The sequence below is a fragment of the Xenopus tropicalis genome, chromosome 5 (assembly GCF_000004195.4).
Source record: "Xenopus tropicalis strain Nigerian chromosome 5, UCB_Xtro_10.0, whole genome shotgun sequence".
NCBI lineage: Eukaryota > Metazoa > Chordata > Amphibia > Anura > Pipidae > Xenopus > Xenopus tropicalis.
Window position 1 is genome coordinate 52979016 of NC_030681.2, and position 23256 is coordinate 53002271.

General features: G+C 38.1%; 1 protein-coding gene across 1 annotated transcript in view; it reads right to left on the reverse strand.

Moving 5' to 3' along the window:
• Positions 1-22652, reverse strand: part of capn9 (calpain 9) — a 34363-nt gene extending 11711 nt beyond the window's left edge. The window contains exons 1-11 of the mRNA NM_001128011.1: positions 22299-22652; positions 16051-16120; positions 14261-14379; positions 13815-13948; positions 12195-12363; positions 10099-10182; positions 8954-9039; positions 8207-8284; positions 6040-6200; positions 4159-4316; positions 3280-3488 (exon numbers count right to left, since the gene is read on the reverse strand). Coding sequence (NP_001121483.1) covers positions 3280-3488; positions 4159-4316; positions 6040-6200; positions 8207-8284; positions 8954-9039; positions 10099-10182; positions 12195-12363; positions 13815-13948; positions 14261-14379; positions 16051-16120; positions 22299-22511 — 1481 coding nt within the window. The 5' untranslated portion in view covers positions 22512-22652. The remainder of the gene's footprint in view (positions 1-3279; positions 3489-4158; positions 4317-6039; positions 6201-8206; positions 8285-8953; positions 9040-10098; positions 10183-12194; positions 12364-13814; positions 13949-14260; positions 14380-16050; positions 16121-22298) is intronic.
• Positions 22653-23256: the final 604 nt, after the last annotated feature.

Genomic DNA, 23256 nt, shown 5'->3' on the forward strand with positions numbered 1-23256 from the left:
TTATAAATACAAGATTTATGTCTGGCATTTTCGTTAGTAGTCTAGCAATGAAAGGGCTGTGTGATTCCTAGGCAGTAATTAATTGGGCTATGAGACAACAGTGCTGTAAAGTGAGAAGAAGCCAAAGTATTTCATACTGTGTAATGGGTAACTTGATGCAGCACAAAAAATTTACAATGATTGGCATTGTTGAAAATAATGAATAGAATGTGGGATTCAGTGGGATTTTCTGAGTTTTCAAGATTCGATTTTTTTAATACCTAAGCGTACATTCAAGTTTTTTGGGAATAATAAAAACTTGCAAATTTAAAATTTTGATAGATATGCAATTTAACAATTGTAAAGGACAGTACAAGCATACCAACTTGCTGGTAACTCTGTGCAGTCTCTTTTTACACCACAAAACATTGTGCCTATAGACCAGTTGCACAAACCTATGAGAAGGTAATACAGCCACCAGTTATAGGGGCTGATTCACTAAGGTCGTTAAAATGAGCCCTATTTATAGCATGCGTTAAAAATTTTAATTATATTTAATTTTTTGCGACTTAACGCATGATTCACTAAAAGGATACTTGCGTTAATTTAGACGCAATGTTGTTTGCGTTATTTAAGTCACGATGAGCGGTTTTTTTGCGTTATTTTACACGCGTGCGTTAATTCGAGCGTTAATAATTTCGCTGCTTGCTATATTAGCGCACTATTTAGCGCACGATTTAACGCACGTAACCATTACGTTTGTAAAACTACTTTTCTAAAAATAATCATTTCCCTGGAAACTGGAGGCTGCATCACTTTAGGGCCAACACATACTTGAAAAAATCCCACTGCAAAGTCCATGTTGTGTTGCCAAAAGCTCACGAACCACAATTTTCTTTAAGTACCGCCTGCCCCAAGTAGGTGTTAATATTCGCACAGACTAATGCGATATTTAGCGCGTTTAATGCTTCATATGTGTTTGTGAATCATGCGTTAGTATTATTTCTATGCGCGTTTTAACGCAATGCGTTAAAATGAACGGATTGCAGTAGCGCGCGATTTAACACATGGGAAATTACTTTGGCGAATCAGACGTTATTTATCGCGTCAATTTTAACTCAAAAAAACATGCAATAATGCTTATCGACCTTTAGTGAATCGGCCCCATAGTGTCTACATTCTGTCATGATTTTTATGGAATTCTTTTTATTTCTAAATTACACTATTTACATAGCAAGTAATTCACTCTACCATTTAAAATTCTATTCTTGAATCAACAAACGTATTTATTTTATTTTAGTTGTAATATTGGTGTGTAGGCAGCCATCTCAGTGCATTGTGCCAGAGTCTGAAAGAGCCAGTGCTACACATTAGAACTGCTTTCAGATAACCTATTGTTTCTCCTACTCCCATGTAACTGGAGGAGTCCCAAGCTAGGACTGATATCTACTGGGAGCTGCTCTTCTGCTCCCTTCCCATTGTTCTGCTGATTGGCTGCTGGGGGGAAAGGTAGGGGGTGATATCTCTCCTACTTGAAAGGCAGCAATAAAGTATGACTATAGTAAGTTTATCAGAGTACAAGTTACATAGCTGTGGTACCCTGGGAAATGACGAATATGGCTAGCCCTTGTAAAATGTTAAAATGAAATATAAACAAATCTGTTCTGTGCTTTTAAAAAACAGATGTCAATGCAGGATTCTGCTGGAGAAGCTCTATTAACTGATGCATTTTGAAAAAAACATGTTTCCCATGACAGTATTCCTTTAAGTGACACCAAAGTGAGTGTCAGATCATGGAAAAGTTTAGGACTTCGGGAAGCCAAACATACAAGAGTACATATTTCTACTTGTCCTTTTAAAGAGGAAGATTTACATCTCCATTTTCTTGGAGAATATTAGCATCTTCTAATTATCTTATAATGACAATGTAGTAGCTAAAGGTAACACAATGATGCCTCCCACTGTCCACGCCTGACAAATGCAGACTGAACTGTATGTATTTATCACCATGAACCCTGCCCACCGTCAAAAAATCGGTGCGCAGATTTATTGAATGCTATGCAGTAATAGGCTTTTGTTTAATTGTACATCTGCCTTTCCATTCAACAACTGACTTTAAATATGTAAGTGCCAGACAAGTGGACATGCTTCTCTGAACCAACACCCATTTGAAGTAGCACAGGTATGTTAAACATGAATGTTTATTACAGCCAAAGGGAAAAAAAACACGACTAACGTGTTTAGTGCGTGACTGTGTGGTTACTTATAGCCTGTAAACTATAACATGTTCTATTTATGGCAAAGGGGTAAACTAAGCACCACTCACTTTTACTACTTCTCTGACTTTGCCTGATGTCCAAACATCTAACTGCCATAGGGCAGAACTGATCAGCAAGCTAACCCTAGCAGGGGTTTAAAACCCAGTTGGTAAACATCAGCCTCTAGGATGTATAAGCAGTTTAACCCATGTAGTAACTGTGCCATTTATTTCATCATTTGGTAAGCAAGTTTTTCCCTTCTCTGCAAGAAGTACAGATATAGAATGCAGAAGCTCTCAGGAATATATGTTCTTAATGTATGTTTTTAATCATTCTGTATGATGACTAAAAATAAAGCTTATGTGTTTCTATGTTTTATATTTAGCAATTATATCATTTTGGAGTGAAAGTTCCAAGCCTCAACTTTGTGGTTTATAGTTTCAACATTTGTTTTGTGTTATTTACATGTGAGGGTGAAGCGCCACAGAGGCTGATCTTGGAACCTAATTAGGTTGCTATAGGCAACACACATTTTTTATGCATTGAATAATACAGCTAATTACTACATAGCAGCTCTGAAAACAGTACAATTAGCATCAGAATTTAATGTCAGTCCTGCAGCATCAGGTTATAACCTCATTTTCTGCTTTCTGAATTGAGATGAACCCTAATTCTAACTTCTCAACAGCTGCCCAGAGCTCACTGAGTATGTGAGTGTCACTGACACTTCTAACAGAATCCAAGATGGAAAGCTCCTGTGACAACTTTAAAGGCCTGGATCATTACTGCTATAGGGCTGCTGGTGTAGTAAGTTCAGAATATAAAATATGGCATTTCTAGCCATAATCATGTCTAGGGTAGTTCTTTTTAAGAACATGCTGCGCTCTAATGACATTTATAATGAAAACATTTCTTCCCTGAATCTAAATTTCTATCAAATTGAATGCTGCACATTAACCAAACATACATTCAAAGCTAGCCATTTCTCTTCCATTTTAGATACTTACTGTATATCGTTGAAATATTCAACAAATACCCTTACTTTATGTCTGCTTTCTTTTCTGAAAATATTCTGAGGCAAAAATCAGCTTCCTGATGAGGTTCAAACGTTGTTGGAATGAACATGTAGTCCCCTGGTGGAAGCTTGAACCTCTGGGAGATCTCTCTCAGATTAACGTATGTTTTGCTTCTTGCCTTAGATGGATTAAACTTAAAGAAATCTTTTGACAGGATTGACTCAGATCCAGGACACTTGAGGGAAAAAAAAACAAAACGTTATTTCAACTGAAACCACCCTGGGATGTTGGGTCCCTACTGCCCAGTGTTTCCCCAGACCCCATTGCCAGGCACATGCACTGTTTGGCAGGTTTTTTACACTGCCCATCTCTGCTCCAGCCACACCTTGTGCACCATAGTAACATGTTTCTTGCAGAAGCTGGTAGAACTGCACACTGTATTTGCAGAAATGTACAGTTCTATTGCCTTCTCTGAAAACTATTATTTTAGGAAGGGAGAGGTGGGGGGAGGAGTACATGTGTTTATTTTTCTCAAACGAGTACATTTCTCCCCCCCCCCCTGCCCTGTAAATTTGTTTTTTCTGTACCCAATATGATTCAGGTCTTTGATAAGATTTTGTTTTTCAAGAGAGACTCTCAGGAATCCTAAGGCTAATCCCACACAGGGGCTGATCCTGGCCTGCGGAAAAGTGCAGGCTGAAAATCAGCCCCTGTGTGGTATTAGCCTAAAGCTCTTTTGGTAGAGTAGAATTAGATAAATTATTATGCAGGGAAGATATTAGCTTCCTTGTCATTCCCTTCATTTTCAAACCTAAAACATGCTAGTAAGGTCAGCACATAATTAAAGCTCTCTAAATGGCATCTCTTTAATTTAAGTATAACATGTAGAAAGACAAATAACAAACCTGATAAATAGTATATCCAATTGTAAGCAAGTCAGCTCCAGTTTTTCTTAACTTTCTTCTATTCTTTTGCATTAAGGCTGCAATAAACGTGCATTCCTTTTGACCATCATCTTGCTCAGTGAGACTCAACTTGATTTGTGGATTTGACCAAAATGTTTCTATATAACAAAATAAGCAGTAATTGATATGCAAGATAATTCACATAATTAAAAAGTGCCACATTGCATTACATTCTGAGCTTCTCACTTCCCCCCTGTTTAACAGCGCTACACATACACACCACTAAGGAAAGTCACTATTTGTGTAATGGCCATAAAATGAAGTCAATCTTACTCTTAGACCACTGCCAGATTTACATGGTGATAGGCCAGATGGTTGCTGGACTTGCCAAGGGCAGCCTTTTACACGGCATTCTTCAGCAGGTGTAAAACTTGGCCTTACTTTCTCTTTTTGACAGTACATTTGTCTGGCATGTAACTATTTGCCATCCCTGCTAAACTCCCTTCCTAGCTGCAATTTCCACAGCTATATATATATATATATATATATATATAAAACAAAATTTGGTATTTTGTTTAAGTTTGTTTCTTTTGACTGGGCCATATTATAGAAGAGTAGCCTCTAGTGACGGGCGATTCGCCATGCATGAATTCGCGGCGAATTTCCGTGTTTCGCCATTGGCGGATTGTTTCACAAAACGGATGAAAAAATTCACCGCACGTCCAAAAATTGTTGTGGGCGACAAAATAATAGCCGGAGGCAACAAAATAATAGCCGCGCAACAAGATAATAGCCGCAGGCGACGAAATAATAGCCGTGGGCGACGAAAGAATAGCTGCGCGACGAAAGAATAGCCGCGGGCGACAAATTTTTTTTTAACGTGCAACATTTTCGCCGTTTCGTGAATCTTTTGAAAGATTCGCAAATTTTTCCGGCGAAGCGAAACAGGACAGATTCGCTCATCACTAGTAGCCTCCACAACACTGGAAGGACTGAGGCCTTATCTGAGGGGGAAAATTACATAAATTAGAATATCCAGCCTGCGGCACTCCAGCTGTGGCTAAACAACAACTCCCAGAATCCCACCAACATCAATGAGACAGGGCTGAAAAAAAATCATTCCTGTTATACATACAACGTATATAGATAGAAAATTGCATTAAATTCTATTGGTTAATTTGGAACTGAATTAGTTGCTAAGCTTTTTTTTTATCACTTACCTAGATCTAGCCCCATATATTCTATGTAATTGTATCTGTGTTTTTGCACCAAGATGCCCCTTTTGATACTGGCGCGGGGTAGAGCAAATACCCTTTCTGCCCTTCCCTAAAATTGCCCCTACTGTTAGGAATCATTACAAATATACATCAAATACAACATTTTCTACTGTGATTGAGGAATCTGGCATAAAAACTGCTGTAAACCTGGAGAACTGTCATATTCAAAATGTCTACCAAAAATTCCTAAAATCTGGGACTCATCGAAAAAGTACTGGAAAAATGTTTTTAGCAACAGCTTTTATTTACTCACAAAATTTGCACAACTTGGAGGATTCTTCATAGAAAGATGCATTTTTAGGGTCGTGACACACAGGGAGATAAGTTGCGCCGCAACAAATCTCCCCGCAATGCATTACCACCGGCTAGAATATAAATCGCTGGTGGGATGGCATACGCAGTGATGCGAGTCACCACAGTTTCCTCTCAAGGCAACTTTGGCGACTTTGGCAAATCGCGGCCCCGCGTATGCCATCCCACCAGTGATTTATATTCTAGCCGTTGGGATGGCATTGCGGGGAGATTTGTCGTGGCGCGACTAATCTCCCTGTTAACCTCTGCCCTTAGAAATATTCTATTCAGACTAATAGATTAACATTTTTACCTAAAAAATTCCTGCATCCTCCAGCAGTGGAGCCTCTGATCCAGCTTCCCTCATGTACCGTCACTTCCCACTTATGTTTGGCGTCGTCATCCAATGAATCGGGAGTCAGATTACAGATCTCAAGTTTGTCAAAGTGTCTTTTGAAGTCCTCAAAGTCCATCCTGATCAAAATTAAATCTATTAGTCTCATATTTATTCAACACCACATGTACACCACACACCAATTATCATCAACACCACACATCCAGCAAGCTAAATAACTAAAATTATTTTACTGACATTCATTATGCAGGCGCCAACAGCACCTGATTTACTGTGGCGGGTATTTTCCTTCAAGCAATCTTTTGGATTTGGATTTTTACCGCTAAAAAAAGTTGTGACTTTACTATGGGGGAGATTCACTAAGACCCGAACGCTCCAAGGGTATTCTCGCCGTTTTTTGCGTGGCCGCGCGAAAAATTCGAAAGGCTCTGCCGCTGTTTACAATGGTCAGTACGAAAATTTAGTGAGTTTCAAATTGCCAATAAGATATTATCGTGAATAATACAATTTTTTCATAAGTATTTTCGGGATATTTGCAATCTTCTATTTTCTTTTCCAATCCGAATTTTTCCCATTCGTGATTCGAATTCGTGGATTAGTAAATCTGCCCCTATGTGTCTAAACAGCTAGAAATCTGAATCTGACAATTCGCCAGCTAAAACTTGCTCAGATCATGCGGAAGTCAATGCCAAATATCCCTTCCCTAGAGTTTTCTTTTGCTTCAAAACTTTGACTTTGACAGTTTTTTTGTGGGACAATTGAAAAAGTTGCAGTTTTCATGCAACAAGATGAAAAATTTCATTTTTTTTGCGACCTTTCTGCAACTTTTCCCATGCAGACTTTTTTTTAGTTCGGACTTTTTAGTAAATGTAAGACATTAGTGGAAATCAGTTTATTTGAATTTTTCAAATAAATAAACAAAAAAAAAAAAAGTTTTAGTAAATCTGCCCCCAAGATATGATCAATGCTTATTGGAAGCAAAACAATCCTGTTGGCTTTATTTAATGTTCAAATTATTGTTAGCAGACAGAACAATTGCTTATCTGGAAAACCCAGGGTCCTGAGCATTCTGGATAACAGGTCCCATGGCTGTAAGAAATGTTTGCTGCCAGAGGGTAACATTCCACATCCCATAGCATTTTGATCTCCGCTGTTCTACACTTTCAGCCCATGACTACTAAGCCCGAAACACATTCTCAGTGGAAAGGCAAATCAACTTAACACACAATAACAGTTTGTCAAAAATAAAAGAAGGTAGTAACAGGAAGAAGCTGCAAAACAAGCCTTTATATAATGGCACAGTTTGGGCTTAGACCCTTTTAAGGGATAATTTGCCTTAAAATTAAGTTTTAGTATGAGGTACAATCAGGTAAAATGAAAGGCATTATTATAATACACAGAAGAGTGTGTTCCCATACCGAGACGCAGTAAGGAAAGTGCAATTTTAAGAGCAATTGCCATGTTTTTTTCCGGCGTTATTGCAATCAGAAATGGGCAAGTTGTACACAATTGTGTCTCCCTGGAATAATTTCTGGTGTTCGCTGGTGTCATTTCCTGTGTTGGGTGTGTGACATGTGCACCCTAATTTTTAAGAGCAAGTGTGCTGTGCTTAGGCGCAGTGCCCGATTTAGAATAGTGAGCAGGAAGAACTGACCACCAATGAGCGCAATTAAAGGGAAGAGCAAGGAACCTTTAATGAAAGTGGTTTTAGGCTCAAGCCTAAAAAAAAGCACAAGTTACCCAGTGCACTTGCGGTTGTAAATTAGCCCTCATATATGGCCCACTATGCTGCTTGTTAAAGGAAAAGTAACACTAAAAATTTTTAATTATCGAGCCTAGCCTTCTTTCTGTATAGGAAGGAGTCAGGCTAGGCTTGATCAATCGATCGTCGCATAGTGGATGCAGCGCCTTCCTTTGCCGTAGTAGTTCAATTGACAGGAAGCCAAGTTTTAGCAGGTATTTTCTATTAAAGCATTTAAAATACTAAGTGGTTTGCAGGATAGGGCAGTTATTGGTGCAGAGAAGAATAGCTTTTTTACTTAAAAAAAATTTACTGTTACATTTCCTTTAAAGCATTTGCTGGTTTCCATTTAAAAACACAAAACAAAATGTGTAATAATTTTACCAGAATTCTCCATCATCGAGAGATGCCTGAGATAGTCGGTTTTTTTCAGCAGCACCAATAATGTTCCACTCTGAAGAGCTGAAATAATGAATGAAAAAAAATATATTTTTAATAACTCAGCGTTTTGCCCATTTTTTATTTAATTAGGAAATTAGGAAATATGTATAATTTTTGATATTTCTTGCACCAAACAGGGCAAAATCGGAAAATCAAAGTTATGTAACAAGGTAACATTTCTGGTTCCTATGAGAACAATCAAAACAAACCATCAGTCTATGGAGAAGCCCTTGACTAAGTCAATTGGACAGGTTAGTAAAATTTGGTAGGATAATGATAAAATCTGCACATGTATTGTGTATCTGACACTATCCTTGGGGGACCTACAATGGAAGTCGCTTTCGTACGATTGGTGTCTGCCAACAATTTTATGTTCAGAACATTCTCCGATTTGTTATTTTTAGGTTTTTATCCTACAATTTTAGTCTGAATTTTAGTTTTAGATCGTTGCATTTAAACGTATGATCGATATCCAAACGTTCGTCCGAAGAAGACGAAGACGAAGAAGAATCTGAATGTGTATGGCCTCCTGAAGTGCAAGGGAACTGCCAGTAATCAAAAAAAACCTAGTGCAACTGATTATTTCACACTTTAAATACTTTGTATCACGGGGGAAATCCATTGTCTGGCCTGCTTTTCTCTGTGCAATACAAACATATATGTAGGATATAAATGTAATATTATACTTACTTGTCACTCCAAGCCCCATTCCACTCAACTTGCCCCCATGGATTCCTGATTCGAATGAGTTTTACCTTCTGACCTTTGAAATTTACCTTTAAATAGAAAGCAATTTCAAAATTGTCAACAAGTTCTCTAGTAGGCTTTTCTATCAAACACTCCATGGGTGTATTATAAAGAGGGCTTAGTGAGGTTTAGCCACAAAAGAACTATGGTGGATTCTGCATATATCATTTAGTGGAATACTAGTTAGGAATTGTGGGTAGTTAAGAAACAAATAACCAATATGAAAATGAAAATATATAGTTCAAGACACAAATATCCCTTTTAGAAAGTCCCTTGACACAGCTGGAAATGTTGGCAATGGATAAACTGCAGGAAGCACCTAAGCACCAATTTAATATTGTAGATCAGTGCTGTAACTCTTCATCTTCTTCCATGTAGTGGAATTAACATGCAATACAACATTCCACATGTTGGTGGCCTGGTCTTTAGCTGAACATCACTGTTATGAAAGCAGAAACTGGGGGCACTTGCTTAAGTCCTTTAGTCTGGGATTGGACATATATTTTCCTCACTGGAACAAATAATTTCTGCATAGAAGCTGTAACTGTTGTTAACACTCAGTAAATGTCACCAAAGTTTAGTAAATAGTTCCTTTAGTATGAGATTACATTGTGGCTTTAGTCTTTTGTTTTTTATCATTTCAGTGTTTTGTTATGAGGCCTCAAGATTTGAAATCCAAAAACGTATCTTGTTTGTCTAAGCCTTAACCACCCTAGCAACCAGACAGCAGTTAGGAAGTCAGAATGGAAGTTAGGAGGCCTGAAGATAAAAATAATCTAAATAATAAAATATTACAATAATAATGACACGTAAACCTTATAGTCAATTACTGATTTGATTGCCAGAATCAGTGACATTAGTATTTTTTAGTATTCATTAGTATTTTTATTTGTAGACTTATAATATAAAACTAAAATATAACCAAAAATACAATTGCTTAAAACAGAAAAGACCATTCATTTCATGTATATATTAATTACATTTCATGTAAAAATTATAACACATGTACAGGTACTTTTATTGTGCTATATTAAAGAGTTATACAATAAATTTTAGAAGCCCTCATATAGAAAACAATTGATACATACCACATCTGCTCCAGTTATTGAATAAGCGTGGCCTTTCACAAGTCCCTGAGGTGTTTTAGCTTCTGTTTCAGCAGAACTTGTAATCTGAAAAATAACAGTAGATTTAAAACATTTTCTAGCTAACCATTAATATTTTTTCAAATGAGTTATTTTAAATCTGTTTGTATTGATGAAAACAATGGTAAGACATAGTCATATACACTAAATATGAATCTGTAAGGATATATATATATACCAAATCAAACACAACCAGCACCAAGGGTCTTGTGGTTCAAACAAATATTAGTGTATTATAATTGCATGTACAACCAACGTTTCGGTTGTACATGCAATTATAATACACTAATATTTGTTTGAACCACAAGACCCTTGGTGCTGGTTGTGTTTGATTTGGTATCTATTTGGTATTCCGTGCACAGGGGCAGCTACATTGTAGCAACTTTCGGAGTGTGGTGCTGTCGTGTGGACTTTTATATATATATACATATATGAAAACAAGCACTAATTTGACACTCTAATTAGTGAACCAACAATGCACATGGCACATATCAGGATCACCTATAAAATAAAAATTAATCTTTGACTTACATTATAAAATGTATAAAAGTTACAGATCTCATGTGAGGACATGAGCACAGTTTAATAATCTGTTACTAGTAGCAGTAGTAACAGTAGACTTTTAAAATGCCGTAAATGTGATTATACATAGTCTTAGGGGCACATTTACTAACCCACGAACGGGCCGAATGCGTCCGATTGCGTTTTTTTCGTAATGATCGGTAATTTTGCGATTTTTTCGTATCTTTTGCGATTTTTTCGGCGTCTTTACGATTTTTGCGTAAAAACGCGGGTTTTTCATAGCCATTACAAAAGTTGCGCAAAGTCGCGATTTTTTCGTAGCGTTAAAACTTGCGCCTTTTAAGTGTTAACGCTACGAAAAATCGCGACTTTGCGCAACTTTCGTAATGGCTACGAAAAACTCGCGTTTTTATGCAAAAATCGTAAAGACGCCGAAAAAAATCGCAAAAAATACGAAAAAATCGCAAAATTACCGAAAAAGTCGCAAAATGTTCGTTTCCAATCGGAATTTTTCCAATTCGGATTCGAAATCGTGTCTTAGTAAATCAGCCCCTTGATGTTACACTTTTAGAAATTTTGCATCAGAGTTCTAGAAAGGTTGATATTTCTACATAAAATCAACAAAGTTTCTGTTTTTAGGATTTCTGGATACCGGTTAGTGAAGTGCAGTTTGGCAAATCACTACATTAGCGGGTCTTTGCCACATATCTGGTTTTGACCTTTTGTAACTTGAATAATTAGACAACTCAAATAAACATTCTAACATGTACTTGCTGTTGTGCAATAGAATCATTATAATACTAGATACTGAATGAAGCATGTAGTGACAATAATAACATGATATTACAGGTATGTTTTCCAGAATGCTCGGAACCTGGGGTTTTCCGGATAAGGGATCTTTCCGTAATTTGGTTCTTCATAACTTAGGTCTGCTAAAAATCATGTAAATATTGAATAAACCCAATAGGTTTGTTTTGCCTCCAATAGGGATTAATTATATCTTAGTTGGGATCAAGTACAAGGTACTGTTTTATTATTACAGAGAAAAAGGAAATCATTTTTAAAAATTGGAATTATTTGCTTATAATGGAGTCTATGGGAGATGGCCTTTCCGTAATTCAGAACTTTCTTGATAACTGGTTTCTGGATATGGGATCCCATACCTGTATATGATAGATGTTTTATAAAACCATAAGGATGGTTTAATATCATGTCAATAGAGTCATTTTAATTAATGGGCAAAAGGGGCATTTTCCCAGAGCCCACCAGGTTAAGGGGCCTACTATCACACCTTTCAACTGGGATAACTTTTGGCAAAAGCAGAGATGGCAGACCCCTCATTTTAATCAGCTGGAAGAGCTCTACAGTATGGTTCTTTTAATTTATTTGCAGAATGACCCCTATGAGATTCCTATGAGTGCATAAGTGTGAAATGCTTTAAAAGTATTATTTAAATGTATTTTCAAAGTTTAGCATATTATGGTATATTTTACTAATTAGAAACCATCATTTCTTACATCAATGGAACAGCCCAACATCGATCCTTTCTTAATAGCTTTGTCCAATATATCAAACAGATTGGCAGGGGCACTTCTAATTTCATAAGTTTCTGTAACACCTCCAGTGAAATCTTCCATAGCCTCTAAAGTACTTCCGCCTTTTAAAGCTTCATAGCTTCCATTCAGTCTGAAAGAAAGCACATTTTTTTTTAACAAAAAAAAACTATAAAGAATGATACTGAAAGTTATTTTTAAACATTTCGCTGGTATAGCTGGTGTTGCAAGCCAATGGATAAAATGCACATTTTGTGAATGATGACACAAATGCTGTGGTGGAACAAATTTTGAGGGGGCAACTCATTGCTATATGTGAGCAAAGAGGTTCCCAAACTGTATATGTCCTATAATCTCTACTCTTATACTATAGATCATTAGATCATTAACAAAGATACAGGAGAAACTTATAGGGGCTGATTTACTAAGACACGAATTCCGACCGAATTGGAAAAATTCCGATTGGAAAACGAACATTTTGCGACTTTTTCGTATTTTTTGCGATTTTTTTCGGCGCCTTTACGACTTTTCGGAAATGATCGCGACTTTTTCGTTACCAATACGATTTGCGCGAAAAAACGCGAGTTTTTCGTAGCCATTCCGAAAGTTGCGATTTTTTCGTAGCGTTAAAATTTGCGCGAAAAGTTGCGCTTTTTTCGTAGCTTTAAAACTTAAAAGGCGCGACGTTTCGCGCAAGTTTTAACACTACGAAAAAAATCGCAACTTTTTGCGCAAGTTTTAACGCTACGAAAAAATCGCAACTTTTGGAATGGCTACGAAAAACTCGCGTTTTTCCGCAAAAATCGTATTGGTAACGAAAAAGTCGCGATAATTTTCCGAAAAAATCGCAAAATACCGATCATTACGAAAAAAACGCATTCGGCCCGTTCGTGAGTAAGTAAATGGGCCCCATAGTGTCAGAAATAAAGTTTCATTTTGAAAAAGTTATTTTTTTTGTGTGGTGGAATCCTTTTCCTGTTAGTAATATGATTATTTCAAATATTTCTGTTTCCTCTCTGGCAAACAACAACACTCCCCTCTTACTCTATGTAAGAGATTCCAGATGCAGTCTTCAAGGATTTCAGGGGTTTCACTTGAAAATGTATTCGGCATTGCCATACAAGTGGATTATTTTGAGCAATTTGTTACTCGTCAGTGGGGCTACTGATCTTTGCCGGGACAAAACACCATGTTCTATTGCCCTTAGATTCACAAAGACAAATCTAACTCACCTATAGCTGAAAATGTCCATAATTCAAATATTAACAGAGATGCCCCCCACTACAATATGAACAATAACACAGGTTCATATATTCACCTTGTTTAGAAAAGCAGTCAAGTAAATTAATATATTAAATACATTAAATATAAAATCATATATAATATATAAGAAACAAGGAAGCATAAAATCCAAGGCTATTGTGAAATCTGCAATTAGTAGTAATGTTGGCATATATAGTTTATGTATGTGAGTGTATAGATAGGTCAGGAAAGGTTTATGTGTGTGCACTGGAGTTCACTTAAAAAGGGTTGAACTTGATTAACTTCGGTCTTTTTTCAACCCAACTTAACTATGTAACTCACTTAGCGTACGCTTTTTCCAATAGTGCACTCCAAAATTCATTGAGATCAGCCGAATGGACAAAGACCAAGCGGTTCCTGAAGGTTGGCAGTCGATCATCAATAACAACATCAAGCCATTCATTGTGTTGCCAAAACTGTTGAAAGAGTTAGAATGCCTTTTTATATATTAACCATGTCATATTAAATGATAAATTCTCTCTCGTTCCACTCTTTTGGAAAAGAGCAAGTCACGAGTTTTGCTTTGAGAATATTACCCCATGCAGGCCAATAAATAAATTATTATAATTCATAATTATTCATCATAATTAAATAAGAAATAAATATATATTATACAAAATGCTACATTATGAAGCGAGTAGAATAGTTTAATGGAATTGTATTCAAACAGGCCAGGAAAAGTATACTATAGGATTTTTAACATAAAAAGCAATATATATGTATCTTACCTGGAAATGAAATATACCAGCATACCCAGTGCTAAAGGACTGATCTGGTGGTACCACTCTGTATAATATCTTATCATTAAGTGTAAGGGAAGCAATAGCTGCTAAAAGCCAACAGTCACCTGCAAAAAAAAAATACTATATCACTTAATAAACAGAAATAGATCATTAGATAAATAGGTCACTATGTGAACTCTGCCAGGTCTGTTCTTTAAATTCACAAGTCTCCCTATTTGCACTACATCTGTAAGCATAGTTTAGGCTATTACCATACTGGGCTGTATAAGTGCAGGCCGAGAACCAGCCCCTCTGCTTGCATCTGCACTCTCCTGTGTCTGCACCCAAAGTTACTGTGTTATTCTGGTTGCAGACACAAAGAGCAGATCTCGACATCGCAACATGTGATTAATCTCGCCCCAAAATGGGACCCATGTGCGTCTTAAGACGGCCACATACTGGATATATATGTCTATAAATCTATAATTTACAGTATGGTCCAAAAACTTGTTAAGCTCAGATTTGATGGCATATACTGGGTTTTCTAGCATGGTAAATAATTGCTGCTCTTTGCCCATCCACTGGGAAAGCACATGATCTGGAATATCCAGAAATATGTCCATGTATGGATAGCGTTCAACAAAAAATGATGTTGAGTGCCAGGTACCAAAGCTACTTTATATAATAAGCCAATGTAATACAATTCTGCATGCTGTTCAAGAAAGGTATTTGCCACCTCACCTCTGAAGGGCAATATATTTTAAAATTTGTCATAGGTTCAGCTTGTCAGAAGAGAAATAATCAATCAGCATTAATTTTTCACTTGACAGCTATTTGCAGACTGATTGCTATGATTACTGTACTGATACAATCAGGGGCTTATCTAATTAAAGAAGATGCCTTGTGCAAGGCTTGTCATTGAATTTTGGGGTGAACATATCAAAAGGAGTGCACCATGCCAGCTCAGTACAGCAAGAAGCCTTATAATTCCAGGTGGATTCAAGAAGCACTAGACTAGAATATGCTACTTCCTGCAGCAGCACTAGGCTCATTCCCACTAGAGTTACCACCCACCTTTTATTCTGTTTTCACACGGAGTAACAACTACCAGACATGCAGTTATAACCACCAGACATGAAGGAAAATATATGGTACCATGTGTAATATTGAGCTAAACTAAAAGGGGACCTGTTACCCAGACATAAAAAGCTGTATAATAAAAGTCCTTTTCAACTTAAATATGAAACCCAAATTCTTTTTTTATTAATACATCCATACTCATTATAAAGGCATTTAAAAATACCAGCTGTCAATCATATATTTCCTGCCCCGCCTCTATGCCTTAGGCATTGAGATGTGGTAGACAATTACTTTTACTTCCCATTCAGCACTTCCTAGATGTCACCATCATCCCCACATTCCTCCTCCCTCCTCACCATCTAATTGCCCATTGCATGAGCATAGCCATCTCGTTCTCCATTCCATCACATAAACAAGATATTGGCATGATACAAAGCTTGCCTTTATAAGTGTCCACAAAATGGCACCTGCCTACTTCCTGTGATTGTGTAATTCCAAGACAGAAGGAAACAATTTATATTATTTAAGTGAAGTTGATTTTTCTGGACAAACACAATAGAAATAAATTTGGAATTATTTCTTAGGGTGACAGGTCCCCTTTAAGTCTAGTAAAAGGGGATAGAAACTATGATACTAGAAATACAAAATCTTTTAGCCAACACAATAATAAACATTAAAAACAGCAAAACAAAAAAAAGCAACATGTTGTGCTTTACCTAGGTCACCTTGACATACATCAGTTCTGGATGCACCGCCTAGAATAAACTCAGGATCTGCAACCATTTCCTGTGAAAAAAAGTGCGAACAATTGACTTACGAAACTAATTACAAAATGAGAAAAAAGGTTGTAAACATTATTGAGGCTATTTTTAGGCATTGATGGTCCAGGGCAAAGTTTCCATTGATGGCTCCCAGCAGCCCCCATTCCCAGGGCCAAATGATCGAATTAGCCTGGATTCTCACGATATCGCCCACCCATAGGTGGGGGATATCGGGAGAAGATCCGCTCGCTTGGTGACATCGCCAAGCGTGCGGATCTTAAGGTGTATGGGTACCTTTAGTTATATAAAAATAATGGGTGACTAATTGTGAGGTAGAAATGCAGATTGCTTCTGTTTCAAGCTATCCAGCTTTTTTAACTCTATAGTTTGTTCAGGCCAGTGTCTTTCAAGCATGAAAGAAGACAATGATTTCATGGGACACATACAGTAAGGGCTTATTAAGTAAAAGGCGAAATGCGGGATCTGCTAAACTTTCAACAAATGGTGAAATATCGGAAATTACAATACTAAAATGAAGCAAATGGTGCGAGGCAAGAATTGGTCTCCAATGAAAAAAGTGGATTATATGCAATAAAGCTGTAATACATGCCAACCACCACATGGTGAGTAATACTTAGTATTTATTTTGCTATCAGGCTCAGGCTTTATTATATAGTTATCATTGCTATGTTTACTGGGTGTGTAATATAACCAAATATTTACCCAGCCTAGAGATGTATTTATGCATACAATAGCTTTACATTTAACATCATGGAGAAATGGGCAAACGCAGATCTTGCCCATCTTGACGTGTGCAATATCATGCTGATCCAACCTCTTGGCGGTATGCAGGCCATTAAGGTGTGAAGCTGCGCATTCATGAACAGGAATTTAAGCAAGGGATTCCTTGGACGCTGTTAGAAGGGTAAATAGGCAGCACTAGCCCAGAGAAAAGATTTTTGTGATCTATTTCACTGAACAATGCCTAACATTTTGCTCCCCCCACCAGTGAAATAAACTTTACATGTCATTTAAGCTTTGAATATATATTAACCCTGTCCGCGCTCCTAAAAAATCTATACAAAAATATTTAAAGTATTATATTCAGTGACCAATAAAAAAAAAAACAAAATAAAAAAACACCCACAGTGCTGATTGCCTTTTAAAAGGAGTGTACAATATTGTGCCCTTGAGCTGCCTTCCTCCACATAATCCTTATATTAACCAATACTTAACCACAGTGAGTTGGCGCCAACTCACTGTGGTTAAGTATTTAAGCTTTGAATGTTAGCGGTAAATGTTTTAATTTCATTTGCAGGGAAACTGTGAGGGGCTTTGATTGATAGAGTAAGTTGTATGTACAATTTTATGGGCAGAACCTACAAATTCCTTGCAGGTAGTGCCCAGGTAACAATCAAGTTCAGGCCTAGATACCTCTCTAGTAGTCACAAAATATACTTTCAGGGTGGGTTAAAATTGGTGACTTCTCTCAAACTCCGCTGTTGTTCCAGTAATGATTTGCTTCTCAATTGTTTGTGAATGGGGGTGGATGGGGAGAGTCCTTCTTTCTTAGTAAGCTGCTAGTAAGTGGCTGCTAGATGGAACCAAAGGTACAGTACAGAAAGGTGGCACATACAGTGCTCTTCTGTCTTTCCTAGTTTATCTATCTTATATCTCTGACTGCATATAATAATGTGTGTTTGATGTCTGTCAGTGACCTGTGTGTTTTACTGTCTGCATACCAGGCTACAGGATCCGTGTCTGGCTGTGTATATGATTGCCTGGTATGGTAAGGCATGGCAACTACACAGTTATCAAAATACTGACAAGTATTTCCAAGAGCCTACACTAGGCAGTTATGAAGTATATATAACTTTGTTACTACAGTATTCAAATAAATTAATTGATATGAAATAGAGAAAGATGGTTTCCGTTAATACACTTAGTTGATATACCAGTTATACATGTTAAAGGATTCTTGTTAAAACCACACCTTTCTACTTTAGTTGCCTCAGGGAACACCACATAATTATGAACCCATAGTCCAAAAAAACTGCAGACTGATATAATGGCCACTTGAAAACCCCTGCCAGGTTCAACTTCCACAGGCTGCATAGGGCAAGCAGATTATGGCACACACAGGCAGCATAGGGCAGGCAAAGTCATACTCTGCCTGCCCTATGCTGCCTGTGTGTGCCATACTCTTGTAAGAGGGTGGAAAAGGGTTAGATAATTTTAGGGTAATTTCTAGCTGTGGCCACAAGGTGAAGCTAGTGGGTCATATAAAAAGGTTCTAAAACACCAGCCTTGGTGTGAGGAAGCCCAGGTTAGTGAGAATGGGCAGCTAAAAAGCCCCACCAAGGAGTGAGTTGGAGTAGCTTCCCAGCGGGTACCCCGCCAGTCAGGGTTGAAGTGGATAGTGAGGGTGTAGGAAGGCCTTCTGGGATTCGGCAAGTAGTGGAAACAGTGTTGGACTTCCACTGCAGAGCACCTGGCAAGGCTGGTGTTTTGGGCTAAGCCCTGTAAAGGGGGGGGGGGGAGTGTTGACTGGACCCCTAGGAAGGCACTGGAGGCTGATGGTGAGAGTGGAAGGGAACACTGGAGGGACCAGGAAGTGAACTTGCCTGGGGAAAACATTTTGCAAGCCTACTGTTACACTTATCTGGCATGGGTAACTGTAAGCTGTATCCCGTTGTGTTATGATCTGTGTGTCTGTGGTTGAAGAACAAGGGCTCCATTTGTGTTCACTTTTGTGAAGAAAGAAATAAAGTGTTGATTTTTACAACTCCCAGCACCCTTTGTGTTTCCTGGAGTAAGAGACTTGATTAAAGGCTAATTACTGCTTACACTCTGCCTGCACTACCTCACCTGTGTGTGCCATACTCTGCCTGCCCTTAGCTGCCTGTGTGTGCCATACACAAAGGCAGCATAGGGCAGGCAGTACATACAGTGACACAATGCTGGCACTGCTCTTACAGTCTGAGGCATGAAGAGGTAAACAATGTGGGTCTTACAGCTGAGCCTGAATAATGCAGTGGGTGAACAATGCAGAGATTAAAAGGTGTGAACTGTACAGGGGATTACATGTTTAAACAACACAGGGGGATTACAGCCTGAATCTTTGGTGAGAACCATGCAGGGGGCCAGTTAATCTCAGTACTGATACCATTTAAAGTTTACACAAAGGCAAGCCATCAAAGCAGCCAGACAGGTGGGGGGGGGGGGGCACACAGACTGGGGTTGCAGGCCACCAGTTGGACAGCACTGCCCTAGAGGAAAACCTAACACCTTCCCTTACTAAAGGATCTACTCCCCATGCTAACTGTAATACAGAGCCCTAACCTCTTACGACCCTAGGTCGGAGTCTCCCTCTCAAAAATATGTCAGTCAGATCTAAGATAATGTTTGGCACGGAGTGTTGGAAATCTTTATCTTACTTCACGACATGTACAGCCTGAACAACCTGTCCTTAATCCAATGTTTGGTCAATTGAATAGGCCCTTTATAATTTCCAGCTCCTGGCTTGTTAAGCAAAGAATGCTGTCCTGCATGTTGGTGTGGCTATAAACAACCTCCTATTTGGAGACTATACCAACTAACGTGCCAGATCAGCCTGCATTTAATTATAGGAACTGTAGCTGTACAGCAGCTCCTAACAGTAAGTTCAGCTTTACCATCCATATTCAGTATTTGGTTCCCTATGGCAATGGAGGGGGTCAGATATAAAGCCTACAAATGAATGCTTTTTAGAACAACCTGTGCTTTACTTTAATCATGCTTAGTACCTTCATTGGGCACAGGAGTTTGTTATTTTTGTTAAAGCTGGAACACAAGAAATGTCTAGAATACTGAATAACATGGTGAGGTTATAATAGCTCCTTAAATGACCAGGGTCAGTGCTTCTCTAAGTTAGGGCCTGTTATTAAGCATACCACCTTGTTCAACTTTAAAAAATAGGTCTTGTGTTTAACATACATTCTGACTGCTTTTTTTGTTTTTCTTGCTCTTTAAAAAGGCAAGGAATAAATCCAAAAGTACATTCTTTTCTTAATTTCCCCACTTCTTTGAAGCTATTGTGAGAGGATACGATAATAATTTAAGATACAAATGCACAGAAAACCCCCTTGTATTATAAACTCCCTTGAAGGGTTAGGGCAAACTTCTATCCTCCTGTGTTTTGTAGGCAGGTGGAGAGAAGTGGATCAGTTCCTATAAGCTTATGTAGCTGCACTGACAGACACAAAATCATACATTTTTTTGCCAAGAATCTGTCCTGTGTGGCAGGAGCCTTAAGGTAAAGCAAAATAACAAACCATTGATCCTTTCAAATCAAAATAAAGTATGATTTTTTTAAGTTAAATTTACAGAGAAAGTACATTTGCAGCACAAGTTTTATGGTTACGAAGCTGTATATAGATGTCTTGAAATCAATAAACAAAAAACATTAAAAACCAATGTTTATACATTTATGCTGAAAGAGAGGTTGGAAATACAAAGAATCATATAAAGGCAAATGAACAAGTTATTACTTTAAAAAGGATAAGCATGTTAGAGAACAATGGTGTTCAAAGTGCCCTGGGGATTACCTCCACAAACCATAACAAGAATAGTAATCAGAGCCCAGAACAGGGAATAGCATCTGCCATTTGCTTTACAAGTGCGTAGGAATGGTGAATACATAGTTTCCCCTTCGGTAAAGCTAAAAGTAACATTTTAGTTATGAATGACAGAGACATAAAGGCTATAGTCCTGGAGAAAGGGAGGGGGTTGTGTCAGTTTAAATCATCCCTACACCTTTATTTTTATTTTCCTTAAAATAGTATTATTCCAAGATAATTGTATAACTGTTTTCCTTTTTGCTTTTCCCCCTGACTTCCGTGACAGTGCTACTGACTCTGCTTGCAGTGTTAGCTTTGCTTAAGAAGCCTGACTATATTCTTAGTTATAGTCTCTTTGTGTTAGTGCTATAGCCCATGTAGCATTTTGATCCCTGTTACTTGTAACACTGATTAAAATGACAGTTTCTTGCTATGGGTGTCTTCTTACTGACGTCAATGGTAAGCCCAGAAGGACACCCTGCAAAGCCATTATTGTCTGAAAGCTTTCTGTGCATGTTTCTGTGCAGTAGGTCTGTGACAGATCCTATTAATGTAATTGGGAAGTGACCTGCAGAGAGTAATCCCAATATACATTTATAATCGAACATGTTTATCTCTGCTGTAAGAATATGAGAAGTTTGTGAGGAGTACGGTGAGATTCGCAGTTAAGCCAACCCGAATACCACCATTCAGCTGTTCTAACCTTCATCTTCCCCCCCTTGCCATACTGATCTACTATGGAGGCATAGTTCTTTCCGCACTGGTGTCTCTAACTGCATATCCCAATATATATTGTGAGAGATGAATTCACATAAAAGCAGAAGGGATAGTTAAAACTTGTAGTAAGCTATTGCTGCTTCATTCTGCATTCCGCTATAATCAAAAACTGTGCAGTGTTTTTTATTTACAGGGAAGCTGCAGCTTCAATAATCCTAGCCAGTTAACTCCTGCTGGCACCTTTCAGCAGGGTCGGACTGGGGGGTGCAGGGCCCACCGGGGCTCCCGCCCCACTGGCCACGTCCTTAGGGGCCCCCACCCGGCTTCCTCCCCTGACCGTGCGTAAATTTAACGCGTCGGGAGGAGCGGTCGGGCAGAGGGAGTGCAGCAAGGGGCGGGTCTGGGCCGCCGGGGCCCACCCGACCCTGCCTTTCAGGTTTTATGTTCAAGGTTCTTATAAAGTGGTAATTTTGTATGCATTTTGATTCCCAAACTACACCAATAACAGACATTGCAGCAGAAGTCAGCTGCTTAATGATCACATGGCCACCCAAGCAAACAAACAGCTGTTGTGGAAAGCAGTCAAAAAAGTGATGTTATAATGAATGAAAATATATTTCTACCACTAAATAATTATCTGTCTGTTTCGGCTATTCTCTGTGCTGCTGGTCCTGACTACCTGACTACTCAGCTCCCCTCCAGCCAAGACTTTAGTTCCCACACAGGCTGGGATGATCTCTGTCAAACACACCTGTCTTGGCTGACAGAGAAGGTAACAGCTTAATTTACATGTAGTCAGAACCAACAGTAAAGGCAATTGCAAGGCAACATTTTATTTTTGCATTTACAATTCCTTTAAATAAATGCAATACTAAGATCTTATCTTACCTTGGGTCTTTTCCACACAAAAGGAACACTGGGTTTTTCACTGTAGAATAGGGATGAATCATTTGCAGGGAAATCAACATCTTCAAACAAAACCCCTTTTCTGAGGCAGTCATTTTTGAGCTGCTCGTAGGTTTTCCCAGATGAATGAATGCTTCGTGGTGTTTGCTGGGCAATGCTTTCTTTAAGACTTGGATCTTGATAGATGTAAGGCATATTGGATCTTTCTGTGAAGCAGCTTGGAAATCTGTGTGCTGTATGGGAGCTGCAAGATCCGAGCTTTGAAACAAACAAAATTCACAAACAAAATTCAAAGCTCAGGCCCACAAGGAGGTATTTTGCTGTAAGCTAAATGACAAGAAAATGCTGAAGAACTTGTATTGTTCAATTCTGCTACAATAAAGCAAACATTTCGAGAATGCTCTACCCCTCCTTTCCTTCCACCTGTTGCCTTTTTTTTTTTTACAATTGTCAGGGACCTACCTTTGTCAAAGTTAAATAAAATAAGTTGGAAACGCCCAGTAAGCTAACAGCTATTGGCAAGTCAATTGAATCTGTATCTTATCTTTAAGACTTAGGAGATGGAAATGTAAGAAAAAAATTAGAAGGCATTGAAAAACTTTCTATATAATGCACTCTCAGCCTACAGTAATACAATTGTTATGTTTACTTTACTCTTATACATTTTATAGGAATAAGCTCCACTCTTACAGGGATGGATGCCATGCAAGGTCCCAGGGATTAATAAGTATGAGCCAAATAGAATGCAAGTATTTTACTGCTAAATAGGATAAATGTCTTTCATGTTTTTTGTATACCCGAAGTATGATACACTTTGTAATTAAAAAGTTTGCTTATGTGTGAATGTATATATCAAGAAGGTTTGGTTGCATTCAGCAGATTTATCTTTACAAATAAATTCACTACTTTGCTACTACATATTATATAGTTGAGTTGGGTT